The following is a 20,165-nucleotide window of genomic DNA, read 5'->3' as shown; positions in this document are numbered from 1 at the left end:
TAGTATCTGTATGAAAAAGTGAGGTGGTGTGTGTATAACTGTATAGGTGAGTAAATGGGAGTGTCATTGATTCTTTGCATGACGGATTAGGTGTGTGAGTAACTCTATGGATGAGTGGCGGTGTGTGAGTGTCTGTATAGGTGTATGAGTGCGTATGATAGTGTTGTATTGATGAGTGACTGCATGTATGAGTGATTGTATGGGTGAATGTGTGGATGTGTGTGCAGACCTAGGAATCAGTGTGTGTGCATGTAGTAACTGTTACTGGTGTGTCGATGGTTTCAAAAATGGTAGACTGTATTTTACAGTGGGTGTATCAAAGGTTATTTTAGTGTGTGAGAAGGTGCATCAGATTTTCACATGGATTATGTCATCAGTGATGTCATTTGAGATGTCATCAGTGATGTCATCAGTGATGTCACTGACCATGTCATGAATGATGTAATATGTGACGTCATCAGCAGTGCATTGCGGGGGCGCGAGTTATAGTTAGCTGAACTAACAATAATAGTGGAATTTCTTTGGTTTTGTATGCGTGAAATGTCCAACTAAATATAACGTCAATAAAACCTATGGTTTTTTCAGTGAATTTCTAAGGTTTATTTAAATGCTAATTTCTAACTATAACATGCCTGAAACGTATGTTTTTTTTGGTGAATTTTAGAGGTTTTTTAAATGCTAATTTCTAACTATAACGTCCCTGAAACCTATGTTTTTTTTCAGTGAATTGCAAATGTTTTTTAAATGCTCATTTCTAACTATAACATACCAGTCGCATTTCCAGAGTGGTGGAGAAAGGTTAGCGTGGCCTCAGAAACACCTCTTAGCAATCCCACTGTGTGGGATTTACTAGTGGTAATAGGAGGTGTAGTTTGCTCCCAACGTCAACCTTGGGGGCCAACTATCCCTTTTATTACCACCAGTAAGTCCCACACAGCAGGATTGCTAACTTCTTATATCAGGCCCTGCCCCCTCCCTTCACCACTGTGCAAACGTGCCCCCTTGCACATTGTAAGAGGGGGATTAAGTCCCCTTGAATCCTGAGGGTACCTGGGGGCCCACTAGCCCACTAGGTACCTCCAGTAAGCCCCACAGAGCTGCTTTGCAGAGAGGTGGTCCAAGGCCATGCCCCTTTTTACACCTCTCTGTAACTCAGCTCTGTGGCGCTTACTGGAGGTACCTGGTGGGCTAGTTGGACCCAAGGGACCCTCAGAATTCAAGGGGACTTAATCCCCCAACTTACAATGTGCCAGAGGGCCCGTTTGCACAGTGGTGAACGGAGGGGGTGGGGCCTGATGTGACAAGTGTGCAAACGAACCCTGTGATGCATTTTAAATTGGGGGATTAAGTCTCCTTGAATCCTGAGGGTCGCCGGGGGACAACTAGCTCACCAAGTACCTCCATAAAGCACCAAATAGCTGCGTTGCAGAGAGGTGGTCCGAGGCCATGCCCCTTTTTACACTTCTCTGCAACGCAACTCTTTTGCACTTACTGAAGGTACCTGGTGGGCTAGTTAGCCCCAGGGACCCTCAAGATACAAGGGGACTTAATCCCCCAACTTAAAACGTGCCACGGAGTGCGTTTTCACACTTGTCACATCAGGCCCCGCCCCCTGCCTTCATCACTGTGCAAATGCACCACGTGGCTCATTTTAAGTTGGGGGATTAAGTCCCCTTGAATCCTGAGGGTTCTTGGGGTCCAACTAGCCCACCAGGTATCTCCAGTAAGTGCCACAGAGCTGCGTTGCCGAGAGGTGTAAAAAGGGGCGTGGCCTCAGTCCACCTCTTTGAAACGCAGCCCTGTGGCGCTTACTGAAGGTACCTGGTGGGCTAGTTGATGCACCATGGGGCACGTTTGCACAGTGATGCAGGGAGGGGGCAGGGCCTCATGTGACAAGTGTGTAAATGCGCCCTGTGGTGCGTTTTAAGTTGGGGGATTAAGTCCCATTGAATCCTGAGGGTCCCTTGGGGCCAACTAGCCCACCAGGAACCTACAGTAAGCGCCACAGGGCTGCGTTGCAGAGAGGTGGTCCGAGGCCATGCCCCTTTTTACCCCTCTCTGCAACACAACTCTGTGGCACTTACTGGAGGTACTTGGTGGGCTAGTTGGCCCCCAGGGACCCTCAGGTATAAATTGCTGTAATCCCAGCATCTAGATGTTTAATTTCGGTTTCCAAATTGGTTGAGTGGATTTGCAGTGTTTGAAAAACCTTGTGCTGCTTCGAGATGCATTCACCGCTCAGCACGGCTTTGAAAGCCTTTCATAAGAATGCTTGCTTGTCTAAACTTCCCTAATTTTCTTGTTAATAGCACCAATAGTTATATAAATTTAGTCCTGGAACACGAAGCCCATGAGTACTCTAGGCTAAAGCCACCATATTTGGGTATGTCAGGGGTTCCTTTGGGGCTGTAGCCAGAGGATTACAGGGGAATGGTTGGATAATATATGGGCTGCAAGCGTTACCTCTGATGACCATGCGCTGACATCTTTCTAAGTAAGCCAGAAATCCAGCCGTGACCCCATGTTATCTGCCCCTTAGTAATATGTGACTTGTTTAAGGGTAGGGTTTCGCCATCTCCAGACATTCATCAAATTACCTTCTTCCGCTATATTGTTCAGTGTGGTACTTGAGTTTACATATCCTCTTGTTAGGGCGTGCAACCTATCTAGCTGTGGGTCCAGTGTTGTGTTTAAGTCCCCTCCCCATTTCATTGGACCAGTATTGTCAGCTCGAATTAGTCCCCAGACGGTGTTATATAAGTCTATGTCATCCACAGTGGGGCTGTATAATTCACTAATGCCAAAGGCTGTGATCCCAGCACACCTCAAAGCATTGTGAGTCTCCCATCTGGATCAATATTTATGCTCACTTGGCAGAGCAGCATTCCACGTTTGATAGGAATGGCCGCTCCTCAAGTGTAGGATGAGGAGGATGCAGTGTATGCCAGACCTGATCATTTTTGCAGAAGATGTGTATAATTTCTGGGCAAGAAATGTGTTTCTTAAAGGAAGGGAATATCAATAGTATGTCTACTCAAATAAGTGGTAATTTACCTGTGCTTTCTAGGGCTATTTAATACCCGTATGTTCCAAGTTAGTAGGGAGTATGTTCGCCCTTGGTCATTGACAGTCATGTGGTGGGTCAATGGTTTGAGGGGTCATAGTAAGGGGCGTTGTGTGTGGTGGTGCCATACTATCCTCATCCATGTTTTGTCTTGCGTCTTACCAGTGTGGTGCAAGAACATCAAAATTGAACATTTACCATAATCTTCCCTCCCCTTCATCCATGTTAGGCCCAAAACTTCACTGACAAAATACAGCCCTCACTTGTGGTACTATGACCAGAAAAGTGGTGTCCCATCAGTTTTCTTTTTCCATGGATCAAATGTTGGGAAACCAGAATACTTTAATTGGCGTTTACTAATGGATAGTAGCCTGAGCTTGGCGTCTCACCAATGAAGTGCCTGCAATATTATCATAGAAGATGTTGGGTCCATTGGGTGGCAGACGATGTCCAGCAAGGCAACCGTAATAACCAATTTCATGTCACCGAGGTGTTCCTTGCGCTGCATATTACAACCAATGGTTTCTGCCTCTGACAGGACATGATGTGCGGGGTCATCACTAGGTAGAGGGTGCCAGCTCAGCATCAAAGCTCAGAGGGAGGTGGTCAACATCCCTCCTGTGTTGCTGTATAGTTTGAGACCGTATCCTCTTTAGGTAGGCAGTTACTTTTTGGGTGTCTGTGAATACTTTACTTATGCCATTATGTGAGATTAAGAGCCTGGATGGGGACAGCATGGTATATTATAGGTCAAAACCTCCTAGTCTCTTCCTAGCAGGTAGTAAGAATTAGCCTACCTCTTACACAGCCAGCAGGAAGTCTTGGTAGAGTGATATGCTATCTCCCCTGTACTGAAGGTCTTTACACTCTCTGGCTATCCAAAGTGATGTGTCTCTATCTTGATAATTTAGCAATTAAGCTGTAATGGGGCATGTCGGCACAACCGAGGGTGGCCATGGGTCAAGGGATATGAGTGCTCTCTCTACAAGAAGCATCTTGCTGAATGAGTCTGCACCGAAGAGAGATGCTAGTAATGTCTCAACAAAGAGTTCCATTTCTCCCGAGTTGGTTAATTCAGCTACTCCTAGTATGCGCAGATTGTTGTGTCTTTACCTCTCCTAAAGTGTAAATTTTTAGCTTTAATCAGCTTCAGGACTCAAGCCATTTCCAGCAGTTTCTCTTTTTCTGATTGTTGGGTGTCTTCTACCGTTGATATGCGATGTTACGCTTCTCTGATATGGCCTTCGTGCTTGTCTAGCTCAGCAGCAATGTTATCCATTTTGGTGCTCAGCGTGTCCATTTTCTTGTCTATTGAGACAAGGCTAGACTGAAGATTGTGTAAGAGTTGCTTTACCTCCAAAGCCTCTGGTTAAGTCTGTGAGCATTCATCTTCAGCTGGGGGATAATCTTCATGTTGCACCAGCTTGGATGACTTGTGGCCCTCAAAGGGGAGCTTTGGATGTTTAGTGTCATTAATATTCCCTATTGCACCAGGAATGGTGCTTGGTTTCGCCACCTGTGGGACTGCACAGCAGCTTCTCAGTCCTTGCTATTTCCTAGCCGGGCCTCAGGCCATAAGGTCTAGCTCCAGAAAGCATGACTAAGCTTGACACCCCCTCGCTCCATTTCTGAGCTCCCGTCCCTTTAGGCGTCTAGGCAAAGCCTCCTTGTTTGGGTATAAAGAATTCAGGCTGGGCCCCCCATGATCAGAAGCTGGGTGCACCAGCAGTCTCCCCAGCAACAATATCTCAGGGCACCTCAACACCACTTGCTTGAATCGTGGAAGAGTCGCTGAGTTCACTCTATATTACCTGCGTCCTTCCACAGCCGGTGCTACTCACAGTCCTACCCAGCATCTACGTCCGGTGGTCCTCCAGCCCCAAGACTCCACTTCCAGGTGCACCAACCCCAGCCCAGGGGACCCAAAGTCTCACGCACCGTGAGTGGCCGCCGGTTACCTTCTATACCACAGTCAACATTTTGCTTTGATTAAGGGCTGACCATGTTGCCTCATTTCTCAGCAGAGGAAGGCTGTCCGACTCATTTCAGCTCACCATGCCATGAGTGGCAACCCACATGTGGCTCAGTCCGAGGAGTTGACTGATTTTGTAGAACCCATATTGAAGATAATAGAGAGCAGGGTCCCCGCTCGCCAGAGCTTTCCGTCTATGCAACCATCTTGGTTCCAGGCAGGCTGCGCACCCTCACTGTGTCTCAGCTTATACAGACAAAATAAATGGTTAATCAAATTTATTTGACTGGACCAGAAATTCTAAGAACTGGATAGTTGTATAAGAAATTATCTGTAGATCTTTGTTCCTAAATTTCCCATATAAAGGCAAAATTCCTAAATTCATCTTGAATGATACAGATTGGTTCAAGATACTAATCTAATTTATATTTCACTATGTAGCTGCAATTATCTCCATATGTCATTCTTTAGTGCAATTATGCTGTAATACTCTTTTCAGAAATGTAGCATATGTTCTCTGTTTTTCTCCTGCTTGCCCACAATGTAATATTAATTCCACAGTTGATTGGGAGAATAAGTTCTTTGAATGCCCTCACCTGGGCAAAATTGTGGATAAATATCTTGGGTTTTCTAAGCCTAAAATATGTAGTTCAGCTTGTCATCTGGCCCATAGGGACATTGTCTTTTATATCTAAGTTAGCATGAGACTGCTCCAGCTGCCTGTTGCTTTGCACACGTTACTACACAACTTTATTTTTGCAATAACTTCTATGGTAGTTTTCACATGAGAACTCATTGCTGTGTTCAGTCAGTCAGTCATATTAGCTTTCTTCGACAATTAGTCATAAAAGCAAATGTACAAAACTTAAAAAACACATGACCATTATTCAGTAGCACATAAACATAGATTGCGCTAAAAAGTATAAAATCAGTTAAAACATTTAAAAAGATTAAAAACTGTGGACATTTAACACTATTGTCACAACTTGGTACTAGTTAAATACATTGCAACTATTTTGCTAGTTATCATACAGGGACGAAATTCATTAATGTCAATCTTTGACATGTCACAATACTCTTATAAGCCACTGTTATCTAGATCAGATGGACTAAGGAAACAAAAAATGTCAAACAAGAGTTTAAGGTTTTTGGGAATCAACACAGATACATGTAACATACCCGCTGCCCAACTGGAATTATTTGAGATCTAATAGACCATGCCCAGCCTAAAAACTTTGCCAAAGCAATGACAATAGAAGACGTTGTTTCCCTGCGAAGTAGTCTAAGCGCCACTTCATTGCTTCCAGTTCCCAATATTCTACAAATCGGGGTCAGCCACATAAGGCGTGGAGCTGTATAAGCTAGGCAAGCAAAAAATAAATGGGCCAGAGACTCTGGATGAACAAGACATACTGGACAGAAGACAATGGTTTGCACATCCCATTTTGCTGAAAATGACCTTATTGGCAAGGTGCCAACTCTGAATTTGAAGTATAACTTCCTATCATGTGGTTTTGTTACAGCATCCCAGTATGGTTCCAGCTTTTGTATTGACTTCACATTCAGAAAGTATCCTGTTAATGTTAGGGGGTCACTATTTCTAACAATGTTATCCGTCACCCAGTTCCAGTATCTTTCCTTTAGCAAAGCTTTAGGTGGAAACGGAGTATTTTCTGGATTTTCCCACAATGTAACCATGCCAATATTGGTTAGCATAATTCTAATTTCCTGCAACCATTTGACTTTTTCATAATAATCTACGCTAATTAGGTCCTTCAGGCCAACTGCCTAAGATCTTAGTTCTGGTGTTGACCAGATTCTCCACCAATGCAGGAGGGGTCGCAATCTAGCTGTATCAGCCAGTGACTTCCTACCCAAGTCATGGGGCAGCGGGCGTATTGGTGTACTTTGTGGGAGTTTAGTAATGTTCTGCAAGAACGTGTTTTCTGCTAGTGTTAGTTTGGAAAGATTGCTAAAACCCCACAGCTCTGCCCCATACAACACGGAAGCTATAACCTTTGTGTTATATAGTTGCAGGACTGGACTAACTGGTTTAGTTAGTGAAGTATTAAACTCTTTGGGGCAGATTTACAAGCCCCTTGCGCCACTTTTGCATCACTTTTAACATGGGAACAGTGACGCAACAGTGGCGCAAGGGGCTTGTAAATCAGCCCCTTTATGTAGAATTCCCGCCAATTGGCGATGCTTCAGTGAAGCCATGTCCAGTTGTTTATTCCACTTCATATTTCCCTGCATTGTGACCCCTAGTTATGCAAAATCTTTTCCCTGCTCTAGAGGTCGGTTATTCAATACCACTCCTCCTCTGAATGATCTGTGTGGATTAAAGGTCATAAATTTCGTTTTTGACACGTTGAATACCAGGCCCCGCAGATGGCAAAACTCTTCAAAGAGCAGGAGGATTTGTTGCAGTCCGCTTGGTGTTTTAGCGATAATCACCGTGTCATCCGCGAACATTAGTTGGGTATTCTCACGCCAGCTAGAACAGGAGCATCGGTGGGGGTGGCTTCCATAAATTTTGCAATCCCGTTAATAAACAGGGAGAACAGTGTTGGTGCCATTACGTAACCTTGTTGCACTCCTCTCTCTACAGGGAAGGTGTTAGTAGTCTGTCCTTGTGTGCCCCATCTGATTCTTGCGTAGTTTCCCTCATGAAGTCTAACTATCAGTGATAATAATTCATGGGATATGCCTAGCTCTTGTAATACAGCCCACAATTTAATACGGGAGACGAGGTCGAAAGCAGACTTAAGGTCCACAAAGGCAGCATATAAGCTGCCCTTGTCGATGACCACCGTCTTCCAGTATAACATTGTGAAGCGAAATATCTGGTCAACAGTGCTTATACGTGCCCGAAACCCCGCCTGAAGAGGTGATAATATACCTTCCTCGTCCATCCAATCTTGCACCTTATTCAGTACAAGACGGCCCATAATTTTTTGGAAGGAATCAATTAGACTAATCGGTCCATAGTTTTCAGGCTGACCTTTGTCCCCTTTTTTAAAAACAGGGATCACCTCGGGCCCTTTCCACGAGGCCAGGGCCGGTGCACCCTTTGCAATTTCATTGGCTAAAATCAAGATTTATTTACTCCACTTAGCTTTATCAAAAATATATATGTCAGCTGGGATTCCATCAGGCCCCGGTGCTTTGCCTCCCGATAGTGTTCTCAATGCAAGGCTAACATCGGTCTCATTAAAGGCCGGGCCGCAAATATAGGAATATGGGAATTTAGTCATTTCGCTTTCCTCTGGATTACAGGCACATTGGGGTTTGAAATAGTTAACCCAGGGATGCATTATGGCACCCCTGCTTTTTACGTTATACATAAATGCCCTAGACAAAACACTGGTTAAAGCAAGCCTGGATATTCCGCGTGTAGGTGATACTTTAATTCCAGTTCTCCTATACGCGGATGACGCGGTACTACTGGCCAGAACGGCAGTTGGTTTACAGCGCCTCTTAGATGCATTTGGAGCTTTTATGTCGTCCCTGGATTTGGTTGTAAATATTGGCAAATCGCATATACTGTCCACAGGCCGTAAAGCTACAAAATCAAAATCTTTTTATTGTAACGGGGGACTAGTATCTTCTGTTCCCTCTTTTACCTATTTAGGGGTAGTTTTTGATGAAAGGAGTACATGGGCCCCACAGCAAAAATTAAAAAAGAATGCTGTAACTAGGTCTACCGCGGCTGTTTTAGGCTTTGCCAAACGCCTAGGGGCTAGACCAATGGAGGCCATTATTAAAATATACAAAGCAAAGTGTCTGGCCATAGCAGGATATGGTTCTGCTATCTGGGGGTACAAACCCCAGCCACAACTACAGATAGCTGAAAATAGATTTTTAAGGAATCTCCTTTCAGTACCGCAATCTACCCCTAATTTTTCTTTACACCAGGAATTGGGGTTGGGTTTCCTATCTGACACTCTGAGCTTGGCGCCGTTACTCTGCTGGCTCAGAGTGTGGTTAAATCCAGAACTAACCTTGAACCAAGAGATACTGCGGGATTGTGTTAAGTTGGATAAAGTGAGCAACATTAAGTGGCTAGTTTATGTTGAATCCATGCTTCTTAAATTAGGTCATCAGGATCTTTATGATCATCCAGAAAACATTAGGAAGGATGATCTGAAATGGGTCAAAAATAATTTTCTAAGAATAATGATGGCAGAAAGGGAAGGGTATGAGCTGCAGAAACCTTTTGTTCGGGCTCATTCTCTAATTAAAACAACACTCTCAATAGAACCCTATCTGCTAATAGTTACTAAGCCGCTTCATCGCTGGCTCCTGACTCGATTTCGACTTAATTTGATACATTTCTCCCTGGGGGACTTTGTGGGGTGGTCCAAACCGGAGGAAGCGGGATTATGTTCTTGTGACAACTATTCTATTCAAGATACACTACATTTCTTATTGTTCTGTAAACACTATACTGCCATTCGGAAGAGGTTTTTGGTTTCCTTACTGCGTAAGAAGGGATTTTTACAGGCTAAACCTGCTTTACTTTATCTACAAATGTTTAATAACACATGGGAAATTTTTAATATTGCTTCCTTTTTAGTGGCCGCAGTCAGGTTGAAGGGGAGAACTATAGCTAGTTGAAATCTGGGAGACCCATATTAGATGGATTACATAATGAATTTTGGTACCTTTTGTATTTTTATATAGGTTTTAACTCTTTTTTTGATCATATTGATCAATGATTTAGATTAGTAGCTCTAAAAATGTGCTGTATTTGGATGAGTCGGTAGTTCATTAGTAATCATGTTATTTGTATGCATTTTAGCCCTGATGCTGATGAAATAATTTTTATGGATTTTTTTATGATGAGTATATTACTGTTAATTGTTGTATTTGTGTTTGTCTATTAATGTAATTGTTGTCTTGTACTTTTATGATTTTAATTAATCGATTAAAGTGGATTGAATTGAATTGAATAGTTAACCCATTGGTCCTGGCTTACTTGGTTTATTGGTTCTGTCGGTCAGCCTCCACTGCCCCATTTTACAACATTCCACAACTCTTCGCAATTTTTACTCTCGCAGGCACGTTTGAGGTCCAACTATCTATTCTCATCCCTAGTTATCTTGGCTATATATTGCACTTTCTTATGAATTTGCCTAGCTGTACGTACTTTGACAGGATCCCCTTCTCTTATTGCTCTCCCTAGAGACATTCGTGCCACCTTGCATTCAGCGTTAAACCATTTTGCAATATTTCTAGTGTTGTTGCTTCTAGTCTTAGTATGCTTAAAAAAATGGGTACGTAGTTGGGTAAAGAATTCTTCATGGTATTCCATTATAGACTCAGGGGTTGCGGAGTTGGAGAGGAGAACTTCTAATGAGGATACAGCACAAGTAGTATCCAGGACTTCAGAGTTCTCGAGTAGGGTCGCCCATTCTAACCTCCTCATATCGTTTGTGGAGGACAAATCCTGTGTAACCATTTCTCTATTTATGGGTTTGATTACTTCCTTTATTAATATGTTAAAAACTGCAAACAAGAAATTATGATCGCTCTCAGGCCTCTCTGAGACCACCATGTCACTTAGCACATTCCATAATTGGATGTTAATCAATAGATAATCGATGCGGCTAGTACTTAGACCATTATTGAAGCCCCGTGTCTATTGGATGGGGTTCTGCCATTTGTCGCCCTAAGGCCTTTCTCCAGGCAGATTGAATATAACTGAATCACCACATCCGTCCACTTTTTTATTGGAGGTATATCTAATTTAGGGATTCCCCACTGGTCATCTTCATCTTCGGTAAGGTTATGTTTCTCGTTTGTGAGGGGCTTAAAGTTCACATTAAAATCACCAGCTATTAATACATTCGTCCCCCCAGAATGTTGGTCAAGCAAGCTATCGAAAGACGCTAAAACTTCAGATTTTTTGCCATTAGTCCCTCTTGCATAGACGTTATAGATGTCAATGGTATCACTTTGGCCCCATTTCACCCTGATTGCTAAGATATCCTTTTTATTCAGCTCCAATGTCTGTATGACAAAACCCCCTTCTTGGCGAACCCAGATTAATAAACCACCCAAGGCGCGTCCTTTTCACCCCCCTAATAGCTTGTATGTTATAATTTAGGTAACCTCCTTGGAAGCATGAATGCACCATCCAGGTTTCCTGTAGGAGGCAGTTGTCATATTGATCCATAAAGATGTGCCAATCAGGGGATACGATCTTAGAACCCAACCCGGCTATATTTCAGGAAAGCATCGACAGTCCTGCAGAGTGACCACAGACTGGACCCCTGCCACTGGGGCCAGTCAGTGGCCCCCCGCCAGGAATGTCCGGCATCAGTAGCGGCAATGATGTTGCCAGTGTGTTATCTGGCACTATGTCGCTAATGGGGCATGATGACTTGTAGTTACAAGGAGTATGGGACGAGGATTCTCTGCTTACTAAAAGAGCTTCATGGGTTTCCTGTTCTACATAGGTCCTGTTCAGAAGTCAATCATTATCTTCCAAAATGGAATGGGTGATGTTTCCCATGAAAGCATCCATAGCTATCAGTGAGAGGGGAACAACTGAATTGAATTGAAGAGTAATCTGGGGACATTGTACGGAATTCCAATGCTAGCATATTTTCTACAAGATCTTGTCCTTTGAGCTTTAGCTCAATGCAATCCAATGGGTCAATTTGTTTATGTGATTTTGACAGTATACCATTTCTTCTTGTTTTCTGCATGTCCCCAATATAAAAGGATAAAACATGAATAATGCTCATCCAGTTCTGACCTTCATAAAGTGTAAGTTTGGAATTAAATGTTAAGGTGATTTCAACATTTGTTTTTACACACCTTCTATTTAATCCAAAAGATTGTTTGCATAAAAATTACATATTAGTGTCATAAAACTTCATTTGTGTAAGCTCCTCATTATTTACAAATGCCACTCAAGCTTCTTAAATTGACTGCGTATTTACATCATTTATCTACAGGAAATGCTCCCCAACCATATCCTCCCCCTTTCCAGCCTCCTCCACAGGGACCACCACAACCAGGTAACCAAAAACAATTATTGCTTTCATTTTTAAGATATTTTCTGAATTTCCTTTCAGCCAGCAATTATGGCAAATTTGGGTGTATTACCAATGCACCAATTGGCATTTGTCTAATAGGCAATGGTGTTTCATTGCCCCCCATGTCTGGTCCTCCTCATCACATTGCTTACATTTGAGGCTGTTCTGCCTCCTAACCTCTTCATTGCACCAATTTGTATTGGATGTGTATAAGAACCCCTCCCACACCTTCCACTTCCTCTTTTGTTTACTGTCCTCCAGATGGGAATCGTTTTGCGCTTGTTAAGGCAAGGGTTACATGTTTCTTATTTTAGAGTCCCTACAGAGGTCTACTTAAGCTACTGCAAAAGTAAAAGTGCAGCGGTGTATCTTCTGGTACCCCGCAAACAAGCTCAGCTGGGTTGAGGTGCTAGGGAAAAAGCATACTGTGCAATAGAACTGTGCCTAGGAGCTCTGTGCGCCACTGCAGCTGTGCTATTTTTATGCGCCCTCGTCTGGAGCCATGCACATTGATTTATCACATGGTATTCTTGTTGTAACAAGATTTTCTGTGGCTTGGAAACATATTCAACCAGGACGTTGTCACACTAGCGCAATAATTCCTGTCATCATGAAGCCTGTGCTCTGCACTTTGAGACTACCCGAAGAGGAGGAAATGGTCCCAGCTGCAGAGCAATTATAGGTGAGGCTGTGAGCTCTGCATTATCACAGCTGGTGGTGAAAAAGCAGAGGACGTTCAAAATCAGAATGAGGAGAGTGAGTCTTCCAAAGGGAAATATATACAAGGGACACAATATCTGGATGTCCTCAAATATATCAGGGCCGTTTTGGGCTCCTAGGATAAGGAACCACAAAGAGATGACTTTTCCCCCAAATATCACATGGCTCCTTTGGACGACTTGCCACTACATGAAGTTATTAGCAGCATGTGGCTAAACGAATGGTAAGAGATTGACAAATTAGGGTTTCCAAGATTTCCTGATAAGATATATATGTTGGAAGATTATGATGAAAAGTATCCAAAAATTCATAAGATAAACACTAGTCAGCCATGTTTTTCTCCTTCCTTGTCACTGGCAGCAGAGGAAGCATCTCTTTCAGACTCTATAGATAGGAAAATCAAGGGAGCTATTAAGAGGACATATACAGCCACAAACCTTTCCTTGCGGGCATCCACATATCCAGCATACACGGCACAAATGCTTCCAAAAGACTTTCAAGCGTTATTTGGCTGCTTACAGGAGCAAAAAGATCTGACTGACATATTGATGAATATGATACTAGTCTCCCTGTTTCTGTCTAATATGACTTCTGATTCCCTTAGGGTTTTGTCTCCCAGTTCCAGTTGGATATTTCTTTTGATTCCCTTTATGCCTCTGCTACAGCACAGTACATGATTCTTCATTTGCCATTCACAGGAGATAAACTATTCTCATCACAAGTTGATGGCCTTGCAAAGAAGGCAGATTAAGAGAAGAAATGTCTTAAACCGTTCAGGTCAACTACTGCTAAGAAATCTTTTATACATAAGAAACTGTCACTCTCTTATTACGATGGACAGTCCTTTTAATACAGGGCTTATGGTTGGGGAGCTGCCGCAGGAAAATAAACCTGACCACAGCTGCAATCTCAAAATCAGCAGCAAAAATAATTACAATCAATCCCCTATGATGGGGAGAAGAATAAGATGCTTTTTAGAAAAATGGCAACATTACATCACAGACAAGTGTGTTCTGGGCACTGTCCAAAATAGATATTCAGTAGTTTCGCTCTCAGCTTCCAGATCCTTATGTGGTCAATACTCCAAGTTCAAACGATTGTCTGAAAAGGTCATCAATTTTGGATTGAATTCAAGCCTTTCAGTTGTGAGAAGCAGTGATTCCAAACCCACCGGCAGAAAATGGCTTAGACTTTTATTCAATCCTCTTCCTTGAACAGAAGTCAGATGGCTCCTTTCGACCAGTTCCGAATTTAAAAAACGTACACAAGTTTATAAAACATCTCTCTCTCAAAACGGTCTCACTCCAAAGTGTGACTCAGTTGATATCCAAGGGATACTTTCTAATGACATTGGACTTGAAGGATAAGCATTTCTAGATTGCCATGCATTAAGATTTTCAGAAATTCCTTCGGTTTTCCGTATGCAACAATCATTTCCAGTTCTTCCGTTTGGCCTCTCTTCATCCCTATGGGTCTTCACAAAGGTAGTGCACCAGTGGGGGCTTCTCTTTATATGCTGAGGTTTCAATTATAGTCCCTCTTGCATAGACGTTATAGATGTCAATGATATCACTTTGGCCCCATTTCACCCTGATTGATAAGATATCCTTGTTATTCAACTCCAATGTCTGTACGACAAAACTCCTTTCTTGGCGAACCCAGATTAAGAAACCACATGAGGCGCGTCCTTCCCCCCCCCCCCTAATAGCTTGTATGTTATAATTTAGGTAACCTGCTTGGAAGCATGGATCCACCATCCAGGTTTCCTGTAGGAGGCAGATGTCATATTGATCCATAAAGATGTGCCAATCAGGGGATACGATCTTAGAACCCAACCAGGCTATATTCCATGAAAGCACCGACAGTCCTGCAGAGTGACCACAGGCTGGACCCCTGCCACTGGGGCCAGTCATTGGCCCCCCGCCAGGAATGTCCGGCATCAGTAGCGGCAATGATGTTGCCAGTGTGTTATCTGGCACTAATGGGGCATGATGACTTGTAGTTACAAAGAGTATGGGACGAGGATTCTCTGCTTACTAAAAGAGCTCCATGGGTTTCCTGTTCTAAAAAGGTCCTGTTCAGAAGTCAATCATTATCTTCCAAAATGGAAGACACTACTTAGAGTGGGTGATGTTGCCCATGAAAGCATCCATAGCTATCAGTGAGAGGGGAAAAACTGAATTGAATTGAAGAGTAATCTGGGGACATTGTACGGCATTCCAATGCTAGTATATTTTCTACAAGATCTTGTCCTTTGAGCTTTAGCTCAATGCAATCCAATGGGTCAGTTTGTGAGGTGAGTCTTCTTGCACTAATGATGTCTTCACGGACAACCGAGCGGCACCCCCTCACATGACGGATCCAGTGTATTGCTTTGTTGGTGAGGGAATCTGCACTTTCTGTGGCGTTGTTATTGACATATTTGGGTACATTTGCCATATAGATTGTAGAGGCCTGTAATGAATTGGATCTAGGCGCTATAAATCTACGCTCTTGAGTGTTGTGTAGGGAATTTCCTGTTCTTGATAGTGAGGGTCGATTATTAGCTGTTTGTGCCGGAACTGATTTGAAGCTGGACATATTCAGGCAACCTGGCCCTGCCATAGGATTCATTTCTATTCCTGCTGTTGAGCAGCGCTGCGACTGGGCGGACACCTTAATAACTTTACCAATACTTCCGGAGCTAGGCTTATATTTATTATTACTTTCCTTACTAGGCTGGTCATCCTGGCTTGGATTGTTTATTATGGCTTCTGCATAAGTAGGTACCCTTTGTATTGGGAGTTTAACCATAGATGTTAGGTCTATGCTCATTAGACGCATAGATGATATTTCCGACCTCAATTCATTGATGAGAGAGCATGTTCCCTGGGGACCTAAGGATAAGTTGTTACTCAAGCATGGAACTGGCTCGGAATAGGGACAGCCAGACGAAGGAGTGGGGGTACACGAGAAGATGTCTGAGCCATCTCCAGCTAGAGAGTCAGTCAGGGGGGAGAACCTGTTCGCGCAGGTGACTTCAACTCCCAATAGCTGGAATTTATCGCTTACATTCTTAACAGGAGTTTGTCTACTGTCCGCTGTGTCTAATGTCTCACACTTTTAAATTACTTGACTTCCACCTCCCGTCAATTTGTGGAACATTGCAGGAATAATTAACTGTCGGCCAGGGCTGTGATTAGTTGTACATACCGAGCCTTGAGATAATTCGGTGGGTAAGACCTGTTCGGATGTATCGTCCTCAAGAATACCCTTACACTCACTAATGAGTGTATTTATTCTATCCAGGACACAGTTACTTCCTGGATGAGGCAATTTCACAGTTTGTTGTTTCTGAGTTTTTTTCCGGATCTTTCTAACCTTTTTCCCCTATTATCCCTGCTGGCTGTACCCCTGCCCCCCCCCTTCACTCCCCTCCATTGACTTCATTTCCCCATACTCGTAAATTTTAACAATTGGGAAAAACCTACCAGTCAACTTCCCAGTGCATCAAGGACTATCCAATAGCAGTCAATATATTATTTTAGTCTCTAGGTAGTCTCTATGTGAGCAAGGACTGCAGACGCGTGGTTCGAAAAACAATCAAAGATTTCCACAGTAGACAGAGCAGATACTCAAACCTGTGATGTAATGGCTGCAGCAGTTGATGCCATAAGCTGTCCACTTGATTCAAGGGGGGTGGCCCTGTCCTGTCTCTTCCTGTCAATGACGGGCCTGCCCTTTACCCGGGCTTTGCCCGCGAGCCGACCATGCGCATCCCGTGCTGCTGGAGCCCGCTTCAACTTTTGAGCCTGCGCCTCCTGGCGCTGACGCTGACGATGCCGGGTGCACGTGGAGCGGGATGCAGCCTGGGGCAGCGAGTCCCCCTGGACCCGGGAGATCAGCTGGTGACCCGGTGAGCCGGTAAACAGACGGGCGGCCCATGCTGCGGGAGGCTGCTTCAACTTTTGAACCTGCACCTCCTGGAGCTGCTGCTGACAATGCCAGGTGCACGTGGAGTGCGATGCTGCCTGAGGCAGCAAGTCCCCCCTGGACCTGGGAGATCAGCTGGTGAGCCTGTGAGCCGGTAAACAGACTTGCATCCAGCGCTGCGGGAGGCCGCTTCAACTTTTGAGCCTGCGCCTCCTGGAGCTGCCGCTGACGATGCCGGGTGCATGTGGAGCGCGATGCAGCCTGGGGCAGCGAGTCCCCCTGGACCCGGGAGATCAGTTGGTGATCCAGTGAGCGGGTAAACAGATGGGCGTCCCCATTGCTGTGTTCAATTTCTGCAGGTTTCTGGGACTTTGACTGAACATTGTGAGCAAAGTCCAAAAACAGTGCTCCTTGTTATTTTGTTCTAGCCAGGCCCTAGCCCTTAGACAAAGCATAACGATGCAGCTGTTGTTTGGACAACGTACTTCGGTTTTTATTAGAATACACGAATAGGTAGCACCTACTTGGAGAGGGACCTTTCCAGAGAGAAGAGAGAGACAGCTCCTATGATGTAGATCTACCATCTATAGGTTAAGGCATGGGGTCTGCTGACAAAGCCCAGAGATCTTCTAATATATAAAAACTACTGCTTCTTAGCAAGGGGAGGAAGGTTAGGCTCTATTGTCTTTTCATGATGACATCTCCTTTTATGATTTATGGACTAGCTTCTAGTCTGACTGTATTTGTACTCTGTATTTTCCTGCTTGTTGTGGCACGTATACTGCATGTTAGGGCACGTTAGTTAAAATAAATATTTTAAACTTTTTCGTGTCTCTGTCACATCTTATTGTGGATAAGTACAAGAGTGCGAGCGAAAGGGTGTGTCTTGTTACCACGATTCCTGATATATCTGGGAGTGTTGTGTTCTGGGGTGTCTAATCATTTGTTTCTCTGTGAGTGAGAAGGAGAGCAAGTGAGACACTATAGCTAGTCGGTCCTGGGCTCATGGGTACTAAGGTGATGGAGGACTCAGTCCCTATACACCAAGGTCCTAAAATCCAGCGGATAGTTCTGTTTTGGGGGAGAATCCCAGCAACAAGCTGGTGCCTTCTCATAAAGCAATATATCTTGCTTTATTTGAAGGTGAACATTTATTTTCAAAATATAGACAAACCATGTTTTTATTGCACTTCTTGTAGCTAGCTCCATTTTAACCCTGTATTGAAAGATGTCTGTTCCGCCCACATGTGGACAATGTTGAGATAAATTGGAAAAAAAATCAATATGGACAAAGTGCTGTAGTACCGCAACCATTAGTATCCTTTTATATGTTTATATATGGGGCAATTTTCAATTGAGAACCTAATTTGACAATGGCTATATTATTGTGTATGTTTTAGAATGCATTGTACTTAATTTCCTATTGATTGCAGCCATCATTTTCAATTTGTTGATGTGATTTCGACAGTATACCATTTCTTTTTGTTTTCTGCATGTACCCAATATAAAAGGATAAAACATGAATAATGCTCATCCAGTTCTGACCTTCATAAAGTGTAAGTTTGGAATTAAATGTTAAGGTGATTTCAACATTTGTTTTTACACACCTTCTATTTAATCCAAAAGATTGTTTACATTACAATTATATATTAGTGTCATAAAACGTTATCTGTGTAAGCTCCTCATTATTTACAAATGCCACTCAAGCTTCTTAAATTGACTGTGTATTTACTTCATTTATCTACAGGAAAAGCACCCCAACCATATCCTCCCCATTTCCAGCCTCCTCCACCGGGACCACCACAACCAGGTAACCCCAAAAAAATAATTGCTTTCATTTTTAAGATATTTTCTATTTTCTGAATTTCCTTTCAGCCTGCAATTATGGCAAATTTGGGTGTATTACCAATGCACCAATTGGCATTTGTCTAATAGGCAATGGTGTTTCATTGCCCCCCATGTTTGGTCCTCCTCATTACATTGCTTACATTTGAGGCTGTTCTGCCTCCTAACCTCTTCATTGCACCAATTTGTATTGCATTGTGTATAAGAACCCCTCTCACACCTTCCACTTCATCTTTTGTTTACTGTCCTCCAGATGGGAATCGTTTTGCGCTTGTTAAGGCAAGGCTTTCATGCTTATTATTTTAGAGTTCCTACAGAGGTCTACTTAAGCTACTGCAAAAGTAAAAGTGCAGTGGTGTATCTTATATCTCAAACAAGTGAGTTCTGACACTGTTTAAAATAGATATTCAGTAGTTTCTCTCTCAGCCTCCAGATCCTTATGTGGTCAATTATCCCAAGTTCAAACAATTGTCTGAAAAGATCATCAATTTTGGATAGAATTCAAGCCCTTCTGTTGGAAGGAGCAGTTATTCCAGTCCCACCGGCAGAAGAGGGATTAGACTTTTATTCAATTCTCTTCCTTGAACAGATGTCAGATGGCTCCTTTCGGCCAGTTCTGGATTTAAAAAGCGTACACAAGTTTATATAACATCTCTCTCTCAAAATGGTCTCACTCCAAAGTGTGACTTCGTTATTTCCGAGGGAGACTTTCTAAAGACATTGGACTTGAAGGATACCCATTTCTACATTGCCAAGCATTAAGATTTTCAGAAATTCCCACGGTTTTCAGTATGCAACAATCATTTCCAGTCCTTCTGTTCGGCCTCTCTTCATCCCCATGGGTCTTCACCAAGGTAATGCACCAGTAGGGGCCTCTCTTTATATGCTGAGGTTTCAATTATATCCCTATTTGGATGACTGGTTAATTGTTGCCTTTTCTTTTTCCAAGACAGGGGAACTTGTGATCCTAGTCTGCAAAACTCTGGAGTCATTGATTTCTACTGAACAAGGAGAAATTGAGTCTGGTGCCTTCTGCTGAAAATGTGTTCACTGTAGCCCTCTACAATACAGATCATACAAGGACTTTTCTGCCAGAGCCTTGGAGGATAACATCTTCAGAATTCATGTCAACAGTTGCTTCAGGGCAAGTCCTCCTCAGTCCAGCAATGGCTCAGAGTCCAGGGACTCATGGCCTCTTGTACCACTTTGTTCCTTGAGCTCAACACCATCAAAAGCCTTTGGTTCTTCATGTTCTGAGTCATTATTTCCTATCCTCAGGGAGGAAACAAATTCAGATTCCAGTATTTCAAAGTATAGTACAGGATCTCCTGTAGTGGTTACTTCCTTCAAATCCACAGAAAGGGGTTTCACTACAAGAACAGCTTCCCCAGGTTCTGTCAACAGACGCCAGTCAATGGGAGTGGGAAGTCACATTAGCGACTCAGGAGATACAAGCAAATTGGTCAGACATAGAGAATCAGAATATATCAAATTGGTGAAAGTTAGAGGAAATCAACAGAGCTCTACACTCATTTGAGGCAGTTCTCAGGGACAAGCCTGTGAAAATCTGAACAGACATCCAAGTCACAAAATTCTATTTCAA

The 20,165-nt window shown here is 43.3% G+C and overlaps 1 protein-coding gene across 1 annotated transcript in view; it reads left to right on the top strand.

Moving 5' to 3' along the window:
• The window catches only part of LOC146790012 (uncharacterized), a 450,689-nt gene that overhangs the window by 192,318 nt on the left and 238,206 nt on the right, over positions 1-20,165 (top strand). The window contains exons 7-8 of the mRNA XM_085631249.1: positions 12,005-12,067; positions 18,465-18,527. Of these exons, the coding sequence (XP_085487375.1) occupies positions 12,005-12,067; positions 18,465-18,527 (126 nt within the window). The remainder of the gene's footprint in view (positions 1-12,004; positions 12,068-18,464; positions 18,528-20,165) is intronic.

The sequence above is a fragment of the Triturus cristatus genome, chromosome 10 (assembly GCF_964204655.1).
Source record: "Triturus cristatus chromosome 10, aTriCri1.1, whole genome shotgun sequence".
NCBI classification, from domain to species: domain Eukaryota; kingdom Metazoa; phylum Chordata; class Amphibia; order Caudata; family Salamandridae; genus Triturus; species Triturus cristatus.
Note: the sequence above shows the minus strand (reverse complement) of the source record. Positions and strands in the feature narration are given on the sequence as shown.